This window comes from Rhipicephalus sanguineus, chromosome 9 (assembly GCF_013339695.2).
Source record: "Rhipicephalus sanguineus isolate Rsan-2018 chromosome 9, BIME_Rsan_1.4, whole genome shotgun sequence".
Taxonomy (NCBI): Eukaryota; Metazoa; Arthropoda; class Arachnida; order Ixodida; family Ixodidae; genus Rhipicephalus; species Rhipicephalus sanguineus.
The window spans coordinates 35,176,690-35,193,569 of record NC_051184.2 but is presented as its reverse complement, the minus strand read 5'-3'; the positions used below and the strand labels follow the sequence as shown (position 1 = coordinate 35,193,569).

The window sequence follows — 16,880 nt, the reverse complement described above, 5'->3', positions numbered from 1 at the left end:
TTTCAGCAGCCTTGATCTTTTCTGCAAGAGTGAATGTCTGTCTGTAGATTTTGATTGCAGATAGCGTCACTGCACATGCCAACTTCCATCACTGTTCTGTGCATTTTCACTCAGCTTATACACTGGGTATCACCGACTTCTTGTCGGTGTCGACTACACCGACAAGAAAGTTGGTGCTCTTTCCAAGCCCCGTTCTTTCCTTTGCATTATCTCTCTATTTGCACCACACTATCTCGAATAGCTATGCACGAACTTGCACAGTACTAGTATACGAAATTCAAATTTCATTGCTTACTGACGTAGACGTTTTGCAGTTGCACCTTGCTGCTTCGCTGTCTGGCTACCTCGGCAGATGAGAGGAACTCCTAGCCTAGTATTCATACATCTTGGCCAAAGCTCGCCTTTTTGCTAACTTTGCTATTTTCCAGCTTTTGCAGCGTGCATAAGCATATTCGTGCATTGCGTCGCAAGGTGAGAACTTGCGCAGAGGTCTATGATTTGGCTCTAAATTTACCCGCTAGTTCAGGGAGCATAGCATTTTCCTCCTCGTCTCGCCAGTGAAGCGGGTGCAGGTACCAGTATTGCGAAATTTAATCTCGTTTCTTTAAGACTGTAAGCCATGCCGGTGCACTTCAAGCTCTTTTTAGTAGGCGCATCGCTGCCTTTGCAGGGTGTCTACCGAGTTGACATTTCTAAATTCCCTGAGTTTTCCAGGTTTTCCCTGAGTGTTTTTGCTAAAATTCCCTGAGTGAAACAGAACTTTGTTTCATGTCAAGATAGGTAAAGACCATATCGCTCGGTGATGTCACTCTCTAATACGCACGTTAAAAAATAAAAAGACTTAATCCCATTTGAATAGTACATAGAACAGTTAAACCTCAATATAGCGAAGTTGGTAAAAGTGGCAACTCACTTCGTTATATCGAAACTTAGTTAAACTGAAATTCGACCTTTCATGCAAGGCATAGCTACTGAAGGATTAATCTTAAACTTTTGTTGAGCCTGAGATGCAGCAATCACAGTTAGATGCCTTGCCAGAGTGTCACATGTAAAGACGAAACCAATGCGGGTTTAATGCACTGTGGAATGGCGCTTGTTCTGCTGCTGCGGGTTGCTAAATCCTCGTACGTTGCCCAGAGCAATGCAATGCCTTTGCTATCATGTTGCCCAAACGAACCATTTGCTCTCCACGAACGCACAACATCGAAAACCATCCCACGTTAGAAAAAAAGTCACAGTTTCACTGCGAGAGCCAAATAGTAAATCTGATAGCAACAAAGAGGAATTTTATATGAATATAGGCTAGCAGCTCGCTCCTTCAGGAAACGCAGCCGCTGCACTAAGAGAAGTGCCCTATCTATGGCTCAGGGGCGGATTCAGGTACATAATGGGGGGGGGGGGGGCTACAAAGGCTGAAGCCACCGCTCAGCAGTGCAATTTGGCGGGTAACACATATTTACAACAGCCCAGAGGGGATTATGGTGGTGCCTAAGAAGCCTTCGTTGTAAATGTGCATAGGGAAACAGGAAAGGGTAGAGCCATGAGAGAGGTAGAGAGTAGGGACAAGATTCTCTTTACCCCTTTTGGGCAGTGGCAGGCAAAGCAACCTGACAAATGGGGCAAACTCAACAGGCAGCCTGACAAAGGAAGTGGACGACAGGCACTGAAGGGAGGGGGCGAGGGCCGGCTTAGGGGAGGGGAGGGGCGATCGCCGCTAACCCCCCCCCTTGGGATCCACCGTTGCTATGGCTTCAACCAAAGATTTGCAATTAGAGCACAACACCTACAAAGGTATGAGCCGTCTGCTGATCCCCACTAAAGATACCGCGGCGCACGCGACCACGCCCGCTGGTACAAAGTACGCACTTCCTGTCGGACTCACGCAGCCCCCCCCCTCCCCCACCTCCCCAACGCGCCGGCTCCTATCTCCATGTGCCCATCGCGCGAATGAGACGGTCGGCTCGTTTCATCTCTGTTTAAGCCCCGTTCGTCGGCAGCGCTCGCGCACTTTCACTCGCACATGGATCATACGACGCGCGGGGTGATGTAATCGCGATTTGGACTTGATAAGGAAGATCATGGCGAAGGCAAAAAATTCGCGTCGCTATCGCAAAAAAAAAAAGCAATATAGCTGCGGGCTAAGATCGCATGAAAGCACGCCACCAGCCTGAATTACGGCACATCCGATTATGGTGGAAACGTTACTGTTTTCCGACATCGCGCGCCGACTCGAGCAAGTGGGACCCGTGCCGGTGCCGCGAATTTCGGTCGCAGCTATGCCTTGGCTCTGAAAAGTTTTGTAATTCGGCTTTGTAGCAAACATCCACATGCTGTGGCTTGTAATTGCGAGCTGCAGCCCCCAAAAATATCAGTCGACTGCCTAAAACTTGTTTCAGCAGTGCCCTCATCGGGAAAAAAAAAAAGAAAAAAAGCTTTCACTTGCTGTGAATGGGCCCATTAATTACGCTAGCTCTCGCCTGGAAATTTATTCTATTCTTCACGGAGTCCTAAATAGCATCTTTGAAACTCGGGATGAGAGCGAGTGAGCTCTCCGATAACAGCCAACAAGCGTCGTCTTTTTTCTCGCCGATCGGGATGGCTCTCCAGATACCAGCCTTGTCGAAGACATCCGCTTCCTGAATGATCGTGATCGCTTACAAGATAACTCAAGCTCGTTACATCTACTGTTACCGCTTCTACAACTAATCATGCTTGTTACTTGACATGCGGCGATAACAAAAACACCATATCGGGCGCTAATGAACAGTACGCGCGAGAAAGATTACAGAACTACACCGCGTAGTCACGGAACACCCTAAAACATTGCGCGATAGAGGTGTCGTGGTTCGCGGTTCCCGCATGCCACGCATTAGCCGGATTCTCCCCCACTTCACCGCTCCGAAGGCGATCACAGCATCGAGGTGCGCCACTTCCCCGCTGCCGCAGCGGCCGTTTGATTTGAAAAATGGGTTCACAAGATATCGAGCCAGCGCAACCGCGACTTTCGTCGCCTTTCAATAAAGTTACTGTGGATTTTCCCTGATGGGAGCACAATTTCCCTGAGTTTTCCCTGAGAATTTCCAGACTATCCAAAATCCCTGAGAATTCCCGGTTTTCCCGGTTTTCCCGGTCGGTAGACACCCTGCTTTGCTGCCTACTGGTGTGCACACAACTTCATTTCTTTTGGTCATAACAGACAGTCTGGCAACATGCAACTTTGAGTTCTTGATGGCAGCAGAACGCCGAAAACAACTTGGTTATAATTTTATTTGACTGGAGAAACCACATCCTGGTCTGACTTCAGCGGAACACAACAGCGTTTTTTGGCATTGCAGTGGACGTTTGGTCATGTGACAGTAACGCCAGTGTTTGTGCTTTCCAATTGGCTTGAGGAGCCAAGTCGCACGTAACATTTGTATGGTCCCAGCTTGGCCACGTTATTCTGCGCTAAAATATATGAAAACGTTTTTGATACTCTACCAGATACAAGAGGATTTCTGTTTTTAAATATACTTTCAAAACAATTGTAACATGACATTAAGTGCGCTGTGCAACAAATTTTTAACTTCTTATACTAGCATTTGTCGAGACTGTACTGCGGGGCGCATGCTTGTCTCTGTGTATTTTTCTCTTTCCTGCCGTGTCAGATGTGCATTTACGAGCCAGTCTGTCTGGTAGTCTCATAAGGCAGTCTCGTGAAGGTGTACAGTCAACCCATAAATCAACCAGTCGACCAGTCAATCTGTTAATTAGTTTTATTGATAAAGTACATGAATATACATGGTAAATAGGACAATAAGAAGGAGATTTCAGGGCATTTGACCCTGAAATCTCGTTTGGTACGAAAAAAAATAAAGATAACGCACAGAAGAGATCTCTCGTGTATGTTACCCGGTTGCATTGTTCACACGTCTTCAAAAGAGAAAAGCATTTACTGCGCTGTTTTGTCCGCATCACCATTTCATATATACTACCACAAGTGATGCTGAATGAGCAGTTTCCAAGGTTTCAGTATAGATTGTTTAACCCTCTATCGCACGAATTATCAAATCATGAGGAAAATTTTTTCGTTTTTTTTGCTATGCAATCATAATTTGCATCAAGGAAAGCTTTCAGTAGATGGCACTGTCTCTTTTAATAGAGATCAAGAAGGCTATACGCATTGTACTAGGTCCGCCAGTTTCTTAGCAAGCTTTCAGGCAAAACCTTAAAGGGACCGACAACTGGACAGAGCGTGTGATTAGATGCTGGCAGAAATGAAAAGACCGCGAAATATAGTCACAGATTCCAGCATCCTTTTCGCGTTGTGAGTAGGACTTATATTTTTAATTCGTGCTTAAAAGTAACAAAAACCGGTATGTTGCACAGCCTAGCGGAAGAGCCTTGAAGCAGGATTATGAAGACAGTCACTTTGCTGTAGGTAGTCTGATGCTTTCATGCGCGCCATAATTGGTCCTCAAAGTTACAGCATGTATATTATTATCTATTCCCGCTCTGTTCTGTGTTGCCTACGAGGTGAACGGAGTTGCATGGTGAGAAGCAGCGCTGCCTTCGCGGCTGCCAGTAGCCCATGTAGAGCCGCGACAGCATGTGCGCGGATTGCCCACATGCGCAGTAAACCGCTGCGCTCGAACACGGACAGCTATCGCGCTCACTGTTTGCAGCATGTGTTGTCAAGTGTGTATAAGACTTCATATTCGCCGCAGATAGAAAAATTCTGATTAAAAATGTTTCACAGCGTTTTCCACATTACCATTCCGTGACTAGACACTCTGACCAGTTAGCCTTCCAATGCGCTAAAGAAAACAGGTGCCCTAAAAATTGGTTGTCAGTCCCTTTAAAAAATTAGAATCACTATGTGCCAAATTTGGTACACTGTGCACTAGCATCACTTGGTGCAATAAATAGATAAATAAAAAGTAGGAGGGCAAGTAAATAGTGCTTAATTTCGTACTGCTCAATTGACTGTGCCAACCTATATGTAACCACACGCAGCACATACTCGCCAAAAACCTTCAAAGATGCGCCGCCCTGATCGCATATGCTCAACATATCGACTATCAACAGAGAAGAAGGCTCTTCTCTTATATAATAGTTATCAGCAAAGACTCAGCAAATTGCCTTTGGTATCTCTTCAGATAACAATATGGCCTGACGCATACACAAGCGTTGCGCAACTGAATATCTCGCACACGCAATGTAAATGCCGCTCGCCAGGCGCAAGAACTTGCAAGTTGTTGCCTTCTGTGTATCCGACTTCAATAAACACGCTGCCTTGAAAGCACTCGGCTTTTTGTGATAATTGGTATGGTTTTATGCGCTGAAACCATGATGCAATTATGAGGCACGTTGTAATTGTGGACTCCGGATCAGTTTTGACTGCCTGGGGTTTTCGAATACGCACCTAAATCTGAGTACATGTGCGTTCTTGCATTTTACCGCTATTGAAATGCGGCTGCTGTGGCCTAGAATCAAACCCGCTTTCTTTAACTTAGAAGCGTGACACCTGGCCAGCCAAGCTGCCACGGTGGGCATGAGCACGGGCAGGTGGGTGCAAAAGGGGCACTTGACCCCCCCCCCCTCCCGCCACACCAGCACTCCCCCCCAACCTCCATCATGATGCAACAGGGGTTTGCACCTCCCAAGACAAAATCATGCTGACGCCCATGACAGTGTGTAACTTTTTGTTATCGGCGGCTTACTACAACTTACTGATTACTAACGAGATGCTCTGGTATTGTGCATTTCAAGGGGCACCACCAATGCTGTCCCCATTTTGAGTCATTATTAAAAATTACGAATACCGTATTTACTCGAATCTAAGCCGATGTTTTTTTCGAAAAAACGATGTGCGAAAGTGGGGGGGGTCGTATTAGATTCGAGTACAATGATTAAGTTTTTTTTTTCTTTCTGACCTTGCGAATTTCAGGGCTCAGCTTAGAATCGGGGCTGGCCTAGATTCAAATAAATACGGTACTCTGTTTCAGTAGTCAGATTACTAGGCAATGAACTACATGCAATTGATGACTTGTAATCAATATATTTACTTGCGGTTCAGTAATTACTTTTACTAGGTGATGCTCATTGTAATTCCATTACTTTTTCTTAGTAATAACATGTGAATCATTACATTATTGACGAAGAGGTTTAGCAGGCAACACAGAGTTGAGCACCTGACCGCGGCAAAAAACGCAGCATAATGCTTACTTAAGGTTGTGCCAAAAGCAGCATTGTATGAACGAAAGGGTAACTTTTTTGAGGGGCTCATTTATATGTTCGACACAACATAGTGAACCAAACAGACAATTAGGCCCGGGAAGGCACAGAGGATGTTATTTATTAACTGTAGTGTACTAATTGTGATGTAAATTGAAATGAATTGGATTTCAATTCAATTTACATCAATTTAGTACACTACAGCTAAACACAATTATTAACATCCTGTACACTTTCCCTAGTCAGATTGTCTGTTTTAATTCACATAGTTGTGTCAAGCAGCATTGTAGCTGCATGTGTTCGAAAAGCCAGGTGTTCCATGTTTGTTTGCAACTTAACACCCCATCAGATTTTGGTCAACCAATTGAAACTGCACTGCGATTGCTGAACAGCGATGAGTACTTCACATTTGCACGGGCCGTACCAGAAGTACCTTCAAAGAAGCCCGACCCTTGTCAACTGCAGAAGTGCTACGCTTCATAGAGAACCCAGATGCAAGCACTAAAACTGCAGAACCATAATAATGTGTGCAATGTGGTCATATATACGTTACAGTTCCACAATCTCCTCTGACGTATGCATAGCAAGAGTCTTAGCGCAATGCGAAGGCTTATTCAAAAACTGCAGGGCACCCAATGAAAATTTCTGCTACAGTGTGGAGGGCTTCACAGCTCGCAGGGAAAGAGTTGAGAGCATTCAACTTACTCTATTTCTACAATTTTAATCAAAGATAGGGCGTAAATTATGCCCAAGTGGTAGATTACCTTTGACAACTTCCTCTATTACACTCACCTGTGGTAAAGACTGACTACACAATTAGGTTAACTATAATTGTAATCGGGTACTTTTTTTCCATATGTTGAACAAATGTGCAGACTTCAGTCATGCTGTGACACTTATATTAACTTGCCTTTACTGTACCATCAAAAAGGCCATGTTGCATGCCAAGACAGCTTCACAGCTATGGCATTGCACTGCTAAGTACAGAGGCACAGGTTTGATTCGCTGCAATTAGCAGCCACACCATATTCAATGAAGGTGAAATGCACGAACCCCCATGTGCTTAGATTTAGGTGCAAATTAAAAAAAAAAAAAAACTCCAGGTGGTCCAAATGAATCCAGACCCCCACAACGGCATGTGTCAAAACGATACCGCGGTTCTAGCATAAAAACGGACTTTAATTTTCTAAATGCGCTGTGCACAAGGACTCTGCCCACCACACGTAGCCTACCAATTTATATCGCTGTTCTGCGGGCACCGAAGGACACACGTTCACGCAACAGTTGGTAAAATTTGCACAAGCAAATGAAAATTAGCTTTATTAAACACTCTGTGGGGGCTGGGGAGACAGGGAGTAGTTAACTGCGCGCTTTTCAGCCAAAGACTTCTTGCGAGGCGTATGTCAGGTAAAGGAAGCCGTCTTCGTCCCGCTCTTCGTTGTAGAGGTCTCCCAGGGTGGCCGACACGGGCGCCATCACATTCTGGTTGATGAGCAGGAAGAATGCTTGGCTTGGATGCAGCTCCATCCGTCGCCTGCGACGCAGCAGTGGCAACATTGAGAGACTAGCGTTGCAGAGGCTAATTATTTTCACACTGACTGAAACTAAAATTTTACACCTTATTTTTTCTATTACAATAAGGAGCTAACGATCAACTTATCACGGCTTGAAGCTTCATTTGCTTGAGTGTGTGACGGTTAATCATTGGGAGACGTTGGCTAGATGCGCACACAATACAGCATGCACATGAGCACTGAGCATTTACAACATCCCCAGAGCGGGGAGTGTGGCAGCTCCCCCTGGGTGCTGCCACACTCCCCGCTCTGGGGATGTTGTAAATACACGTGACCCCCCAAAAATGCACTGTCAGCCTATGTACTCCGATGCAAATCTATGAAAGAGGTGCTCCCTTTTTATGTTGAAAAAGTCTGCTAGGAGAGAACGCTCGTAAGGAGCATGGCAGCCAACACGAACTCGAGATGCAGGTTGGTTGTTTACATTCGAAACAAGTTGGTGTCAATGTCACGAGGTGCATTGCGCATGCGGTTGCAAGACATGCACGTTAAAATTGGTTTTAAATATGCTCTAGGCTACATTAGCCGTTCGTATTATGTGGATGATGCAAGTGTGTCCACACAAATCTATCCCACAAGTCACCTTGCCTTCAGAATTTTTGTGTCAGTACTCCTTTTAAAGGAATGCTAAAGGAGAAAACCGACCATTCTTGTATTAGAGGCAATTACTCTTAAACAACAACAAAAGTACTATTCTTGCAGAGAGAGAATGTTTGGCAAGCCAGAAAATGCTGGTGGCAATGGCACCTTGAAGTTCCTCCATCAAATCACCGCGTCATTGTAGACGTTGACCACATTTGCTAGGGCCTAGATATTAAGCTGGCACGACATTCAGAAATTGTCCTTCAGCTGCTATTCTCATAATGAACCTATCATTGTTAAACTGATGATAGAACTGTCAAAGAATAATTGATCAATTTAAACAGCTTTAGTGTTTCACTTCAGCCTCTTTAAGGGGGCTCTGCAGAACTCCCAGACAACTTGCCGGATTGCACTGATAGCACCAGTATGATTCAGTGATCTCACACATCTCGAACAATGCAATGCGATGTCTATCTGTGGCACTCTGCAATCCGTACAGGCAATTGTTTAGGATGAGTAAAAAGATGTGGAAGGTTCTTCGAGGCCATCAAGTTCACATGTTGTCACGAGTGTTCCAAAAACGCTATGGCATTAAGGGGTCAGCAAACAGACTTTGAGCATACCCATCTTTCTAATGTGATGGAAAGCTTAGCAGTGAGTGTGCGTCCATGCTGTGATAAACATAAAAGACACAATGAAACATTTTAAAACTGAACTTTTAGATCTGTGCAAGGATAAAGCATTGTGCTCAAAACATGCCAGAAAGAGGGAGAGGATAGGCAAGCACAATGGCAATTGTATGCAGGCATCAGTGGGAAGTTACAGGGCATTTCTTGTATCTCAGAGACTGCAGAACTATACACATTCACCCGCAAACTTGCATGCCCATTATGACACTCAACCGTGCTGCCATGCCATGAGGAATGCCACGGCTCGTCAAGGGTCTGTTGTTCCGCTCACTGCCACGAAGGCAGCACTGGTTGTCAGTGTGAACATCTCTTATTGCATAATATGCATAGATTGAAGTGTGAATGCCTATATAAGGTTTTAAATACTAAGTAAGGGGGCCTTAAAGAAACACTAAAGTGAAACAATGAATCAATTTAAATGAGTAAATTATTGTTTCAAAACCCAACTGTCACTGATTTCACCATCATAGGTTTTGTAATAGAGAGGCAAAATGAAGGGCAAGGTTTCATTAAAATTTCACGCCTAAGTTTTGGGACATACATGTTAGCGTGACGTCATAAAGAAAGCTTCCTGAAACTTGGTACGTTAAGTGTCTGTCGCAACATGTGATCATAATTTCTACTAAATTAGCCAACAACATTTGTGTCATTCACTGCCGCGGTTAATAAAACGATGCACATAAAATAACTGAGCAACTTAGAACACACACGACTGCATCACTGTTTTAGCTGAAATAACTTTAGTTACAATTAAACCCTTCTTTTGTTTTAGAAACGTCAAATTGTATCTTGCCATGAATGGGCTAAGGGACACCTTTAAGACATGTTGCAAAGGTAAAATTGATGTCTAAGAAACATTACAATGTATGCACAAACATTCGCTCTTGATAATTGGTAGAATAAGTGTTTTCACTCAACTCCTCATTACATAAATGTGTGCCTCTAACATGATGTGTGCCCCTGCATACATAGATGTGTGCATATATGTGCACTCTATTCTTGAAATCAGCAACAACCTGTCACGTCCGCTTTGCTCCTGCTTCGCGCATAGTTTACCCAGGTGAGAGCAGGTGTTTTTCGGCCGTCCTTGACACAAGACTAAAATCGCTGCTACAGCCAGAGCAATAATATTGGGCTCAGATGTTCACACAGGCCTTGACTACAAATCGTCAGTGATTTCAGACTACGTTCGAAATGCGCTGCTGGGCCCTTCCCGTGAATCATTTATCGCTACTTCATCAATTCGTTCGTTTACAGACAGACAGGCGCCCACATATCACCAAAAGTGGAATCTGTGACGCAAGGTGTGTCGCGATAGTAGGGCTGCTACACTGCCCCAGCCACGCAAGTGGCACACATAGTCGCTGCTACCGTTTCATGTTTTTATCGTTAACGCGTCAATAATGATGTTGACATGTGACCTCGTACCTGATTATCCTCACCAGCTCGGCCATTGTAATGTGGTCGGGAACCAAGAACTTCGTTTTGTCGAGAACGGGCAGCAATTTTTCGCCCGGGTAGCGCTCTATGATGATCTGTGGGAAAACAAAAATATACAGGTGACACAAAACGCTAGTTGCGCAATCCGTACGCGGTGCAACAAATATAGACTTATCATAACGTTAATACGGCTTCTTTATCTCGTTCAACTTACGGGGACTTTGGAAGGGTGCTCCTCTCGTATTGCGTCCACATCCTTCTTTCGTTGAACTGCGTCCAAAAACGTCGTTCATTTAGCGAAACTACGCATTAAACGGAGATTTATGTCAGGTGCAGCGAAGCATGGCCTAGTAAGGCGAAAAAACGCGACGAAATGGACGATTTTGAAAGCAAATTAACGATTTCGTCGCGAAAGACGCTCGCAAAAGAGGCAAGCTTTAGTTCCGTAATGAAACAGCCCACCGCAACGACTAATCGAAACGTAGCGAACGCTATCGAGCGCGATGAGTCAACGCGTTGTTGCGGGCACAGCGAGTCCCTGTGAATTACGCCAAGCACGTAGCTGAAAAAACAGGCATACGGCAAATATTTCGAAAGATAAGTGACGCCAGCAGAGTCCGCGTGGACTGTGGTGTTAGCTTTGTTGTCAAGCGCCCAGCTGATGGAAAGAAAAGGGGTGCCCATACTCACTGAAATTGCGTCGGTCTTTGAACATCCTAAATCTGTTCCTGTCGTTTCCACTTTCCATAAAACCACTCATGGTCGGTGTCCAGGTTCCCCTGCAGTGAATTTCGTTCCGCGCAACTGACTCCTAAATGGATCAAGTGCAACGGGTCCAACCTTCTCCTGCCAACTGCCTCGCTCACGCACGCAGCGAGCGAAAACAAAGAAAAACAGCAACGCAACCCTTGCAACGGTGAAAATAACGATTCTTATTATTACGACGGCAGGACACCCCGAGTTTATTGATGATGATAATTCGCAACTTTCCCGGCCTATAGGTGGCGCGACTGTACATCCAACATGAGATAAAGTACAAAAATAAATAATTGGGGGGAGAAAAAGGTAATTCTGCCTTAAGAGGCAGAGAGATGGACCGTGAATTTATATTTTTTGGTATAATAACATAGATTTTCTCATTGTAGATAAGGCATTAGGACAACATGAAACAAGGAAGTTCTTTTTTTTTTTTTCTCCTTCAAGCCTGATGGCAGACATGTCACCGCCCCGTTATAAAGGGGACGCTCATAGCATCCATCCATCCATCCATGGCGGTCGTTGAGATTATCGGCCCGCTGCAGACGATTGAGGAACGTACATGTTTGGCGAAGAGTTCAGTTCTTTGCGCTTCGGCTGCACTCCGATTTATGTTTTAATGAAAGCAGGGTTGCGGTGACATATTATATTAAGTAAACGAATGTCGGGTACGTGATTGGAACCTCACACAATTGTAAATAAAGCAAACACACTGGTCGCGTTGCTTGCGGCGCTTAATCGCGCGTTGCAACCCCCGCTGTGTTGTTAGCACGATATGGTAGTAGGAGACTCAGTAAAGATGTCTCAGTAATATCAGATACATTCTCGGAGACATGCTTTATCTCATTTTTGCTTGCATTGCATTCTGCCGCGTAGCTAGCTCAGCTCCCTTCAAAGCACGAAGTAATGTAAGTAAACGAAAAAAAAAAAATGTGTTGCCCTTCGAGACCGAAGCACAAGAACCACTTGAGGCATGTGCGATTATCGGAAATACGATTTTATTGCGCTTTCTTGGCAGGGGCGGATCCAGCCACTCATTTTAGGGGGGGGGGGGGCGGTCGCTTGAAGAAAACTGGAGAGGGGGGTGGGGCCCACTTTTGTCTTTAGTGTTACTATTATTAAAAGAGCCCCATCACAGCATAAATACTGTTACTTTGTACTTAAAGTGGTTCCACTCATTTGTGCTAATCAGTTTTCTAATATTAATAAATTTGAAGAATTACTACAAATTACAGGCTACCACACTTTAGATATATGCCCATTTTGCTGCGCTAAGCCTTTGTTAGAAATCGGGTTGCGTGGCCGGTGCGAACACGGGTTCGTGTCTTGCCGGGCAGTCATCAGGATAAGTTGATGGAAGGAAGAAAACTGTAAAAGTAATTTACATTATCCAGATCACAGGGAACAGGCACGGTGCTCCAGCACCGGATTAAATTAGCAGATTGAGGTCCACCCCATTTTCCCTCTCTCCACGCTGTCACCACACCAGGATTCCACAAATCCTGGAACCTTTGTAGGGTCATAATGATGAGCGCACACCTGCACTTCAAAATTCAATGTCCCGTTGACCGCGCAAGACTTCAGAGGTTGAGGACCGCCATCTCTCACGATCCTTCCGGGGATTAGGAGGCTCGTTGACCTCGCGTTGTCAGCACTTGTACTCGGATTATTCGTTTGGACAAAAGTCGTCCGTATGGCGCCGAACAGACGGCAGAGACGACACGGCAGGTGCACGGTGCGCTATTAAAGGACCCCTGACACCAAAATTGAAACCTCGAGATGTCTTTGTTGTTTGACTTTCCTGTATGCGGGGGCACATCTGACCGATTATTAGCGACGTACGTTGCCTTTAAGATATCTTAATTTGGTTTTAAAGTAAGCATGAGTGCTCACTTGAGTTGGCTGCACCTTGCGACATCCTTGTAAGACGTAGATAGAGGCCCCGCGTGACGTTCCACGAGTAAAGCGAGCATTGTGGACGTCACAGAAGGTTTGCGGGGCGCACGTGCACAATACGACGACTGGCACCCGGCGAGGCCTATTGTTCCGCACCCCTCTCGCTCTGTTGTCGGCCTGCTCTCGAGGTAGTTTTCTTGAGGGGTCACGCGATTAACAGGTTTAACCCATACCGAGGCGCCCACATACTTTCAATCTCAACCGCGCGCGGAGCCCCGATTTGAAAACCGCGCTTTGAACGTCACCACAGCTTGAGTGCACGTGGTCTTTGACGCTCCCCCGCATGGGTCGCTAGTTTGTTGTGGTTTTTAGGCGGGCGTTTTGAAGTGACGCTAAAATCGTCACAATTAACTACAACAAACTACAATTAATTTATACAATACGCTACAGCATTCACGATTTAACTTAGGGATTACCAGACCCAAAGCTACAAATTACAGTAAAAAAGTCACCAACAAAAATTTTGCTGTCAGGGGTCCTTTAAGAGTCTTTTATCAAGTTGCGGAAACACGGTACACAAATAGGGTACGGGATTACGGTAGCGCTCCTCCTCTCTCGCTTGTCCGCTCCCAGTTTCAGTGACGCACTAGTGCATCTCCCGAACGAAAGGTGGATCGTTAAGAATGCATTGGCTGACAGGCAATAATGAGGCGTGACACCACACAGTAAATTTCGACAAAAGCTTTTGTGGTGTTGGGGTGCCTTTACCGAAATTAGCAGCGGCGAAAGCACAACGAGCGAGAAAGGAAGAGCGGTACCGTAATACCGTTGTTGCTTTCTCTCAACCCACTCCAGGTCGTTTTCAGTCGCTGAGAAGCGAGGTCAAACCTTTCAAGGCGACAAGGCACGAGTGGCGGCTCTTAGAAGCCTTCTTGATAACGAAACAAGGAGAGAAATGCGTGCGTGAACCGTCACTGGTTTTAAGTAGGGGTGTGCGAATATCAGATTTTTCGAATACGAATCGAATACGAATATACCTTCGAATATCGAATCGAATATCGAATATCAAAGGAAAAATGCCTTCACAGTAACAGTATTTTATTTAACATGTAGCTATTTGGAAAAAAAAAGACATTAACAGCCTGACTGGCAACACAACATACACTGCTATCTCCAGAACACAATGTCCAGGCTAGCACAATGCACATCACAACACAAGCAAGTATCACGGCACTATGAAAGTAATGACTAGATGCTATCATGAAGAAATAGTGGCTGGTATAGGGAGTTACATGGGGCAAAGCTTTGCCAGACTGGGGTATCTGAAGGTGCCTACAGTCCGCCACCAGTCACGTGGGTCACTGTCTTTCTTCAGAAGTGGTCCCGCGTAGTGAACGAGTGGTAGTGCGGCATCGCCAACAGCGCTGCACGTCGGAGATGCACCAGCAATAAATCATACGTATTGGGGCGCTCGTCGCAGGCAGATATCGTGCCTCCGTGTACTTACGATGTTTATCGCTCCTCGCGGCAACGTTTTAGGGGCGAAGCTCCTTAAGGCGGCACCCGTTCGTCCCTCGTCGTGCTCGTAGTAGTGAGTAACAAGTCTTACGCTTTGACCTCCAAGGTGGTGCCGGTGGGAGATTTTTCCTGTGCGTTGTTGAACAATAAAAAATTCGCAGCGTGCGCGTTAACTAAAAGCCGAATTCTTCTGTCTCTGTAGAAGTGTAAGTGTTAGCTAAAAGCCGACTTCTTCTGTCTCTCATTCCCATTAGCAGCCATTGTTTACCTCCAAGGTAGTGCCTGGTGAGATTTCTCCTGTGCGTGATTAAACAATAAAAATTTTGTTCAAAACGCCGTTGATTGATGAAATAAACCAACGAAAGACGCCAGATGTTTTGTAAAAACAAAACGAAAGAACGCCAGATGTTTCTAAAGCAAAACGAAAAAGACGCCAGCTGCTTAACGAAAGACGCAAGGTGTTTTCTAAAGCAATGGTTTTCTAAACAATGAAAATTCACAGCGTACATGTAAAATTAAAGTGAGCTGCAAGTCGTCATAACTCATCGAACCTTTAGTATAAACGCGCCCGATCTCACGTCGGTGATGATGTACTGGGCAGAATTCACGGAAGATTCACGGTTTACCGATGAACCTCCGCAGCTTCGCCCACTCATCATCATTCACTCCGTGGATATGCTGTGATTTTTTTTAGCTATACGAACGCAGCAGAAATGTGGAAGACGAGTTATTTTGTGCATGATAATCGAATCGCATATTCGAATTTTTCGATTATTCGAAGTTGTCGAATATTCGAAACTTTTCGATTTTCGAATCGAATACGAATATTTCGAATGTAATATTCGACGAATATTCGAAACTTTCGAATATTCGCACACCCCTAGTTTTAAGCGATAAAGAAATAGCGTTTCTGACAGCCGGACCAGGGGAGGCACGCGAGTGTAGGGAGGTGGTTTCGGAGCTGCGCATGTGCCGTTTGCAAATGAAACTATTTATTTTAGAGAGTGCTTCAAAATATATAAAGCACTGCTCCACTTGCACATGCATCTCCACGCGTACGTCGCATCGCTTTAACAAGTAAAACGAAGACAGCAATGACAAAGCAGAACGGCAACAGCATCACAGACGACGAAAATTACCAAGTGGCACAGTGCTTACGCATATTTACGTAAGCCTTGCAAGTGACTTTCTGCATAATACCTTAAAAAATATCTGCGCACTTTGTAACCGAAAGAATAAATCGCAATGTGCGTATTAACATTATATCGGGCTGAGCATGAACAAGAGATGCTGAATATATGAGCGTGCGACATATCGCTTGTACTTTAGACAATTTATCTCAGTCAGTGTGTCATTGCTTCAGTACCTTTGAAACTTCCGAACACAAAATCGTGGGCAGCGTTTATTTCATGCAAAAGAAAACAATTCATGTTCATATTCTTTCACATGTCTTGGAAAACATACCTTGAAGTTTTTTAACATGTGGAAAAAATATACTGAAGAAAAAAGTACTTAATTCAATCATAGTGTTATAGCGGATTTTGTAGGATATCCGCAAGGCTCCGTACAGTGATCAGGCGGCGCTGCTGAGCAGGAGCGGCTTTTAGGAGCGGCGACGTAAAGTCACTGTAACGGGAAAAGTACCGCGTTCCTTTTCTCTTCGCCGCCGCGCCGTTTCCGCGGCTTCGCCACATAAATGGTCCAGCTCGCTCGCCTCGCTAGTGTCTCCCGGCCGCCGACGCAAAGCGCTTTGGAGGGCGATTGTTTTCATAGCCTCAGAAAAGCATGCAGGAAGATTACGACATCCCGTATCATTTTGACACTTTATCGCAAGCCTGTCGAGGTATCGCAGAATGCCTGGATGCTGCGCTTTTGGGTGCAGCAACTGGCGGGAAACGGGCACAGCCCTCTTTGCTATTCCCAGCGGGAAAACAGGTTGCCAAGCGACAGGCTGTGTGGCTGCACAAAATGCGATCGGGAAAAATTTATTCCCGCGACTTATACCCGCCTTTGTGAGGTAAGCGTTTCATTAAGAATTCGCGAATGTTGTTTCGGGGAATGTTTGCGTCTCCCCTGCACTAGTGCAGCTTGTTTCGCGTGGTTGCCGCAGAAGGTTCATGCACAATAACATTCCCGGGCAGCTCTTAGTTATGTTTGGCGTAAAATTGACGCCTTTGGGCTCACATATAACAATCACAATAAACTGACT

At 45.2% G+C, this 16,880-nt stretch overlaps 1 protein-coding gene across 1 annotated transcript; it reads right to left on the bottom strand.

Annotated features, from left to right (window-relative positions):
- Nucleotides 1-7,528: 7,528 nt before the first annotated feature.
- LOC119404966 (microtubule-associated proteins 1A/1B light chain 3A) lies at nt 7,529-11,429 on the bottom strand. The gene is made up of 4 exons (XM_037671700.2): nt 11,192-11,429; nt 10,716-10,771; nt 10,490-10,596; nt 7,529-7,750 (listed from the first exon to the last, which is right to left on the bottom strand). The coding sequence occupies exons 1-4, from the start codon at nt 11,259-11,261 to the stop codon at nt 7,591-7,593; spliced, it is 393 nt and encodes a 130-aa protein (XP_037527628.1). The 5' UTR covers nt 11,262-11,429; the 3' UTR covers nt 7,529-7,590.
- Nucleotides 11,430-16,880: the final 5,451 nt, after the last annotated feature.

Excerpts from the sequence above, each read along its gene's own strand:
- LOC119404966 (XM_037671700.2), bottom strand. The coding sequence starts at position 11,261 with ATGAGTGGTTTTATGGAAAGTGGAAACGACAGGAACAGATTTAGGATG. Across the intron at positions 10,597-10,715 it reads AGCACCCTTCCAAAGTCCCC|ATCATCATAGAGCGCTACCC; the intron begins GTAAGTTGAACG and ends GTTTTCCCACAG. Across the intron at positions 7,751-10,489 it reads GAGCTGGTGAGGATAATCAG|GCGACGGATGGAGCTGCATC; the intron begins GTACGAGGTCAC and ends GCTGCGTCGCAG.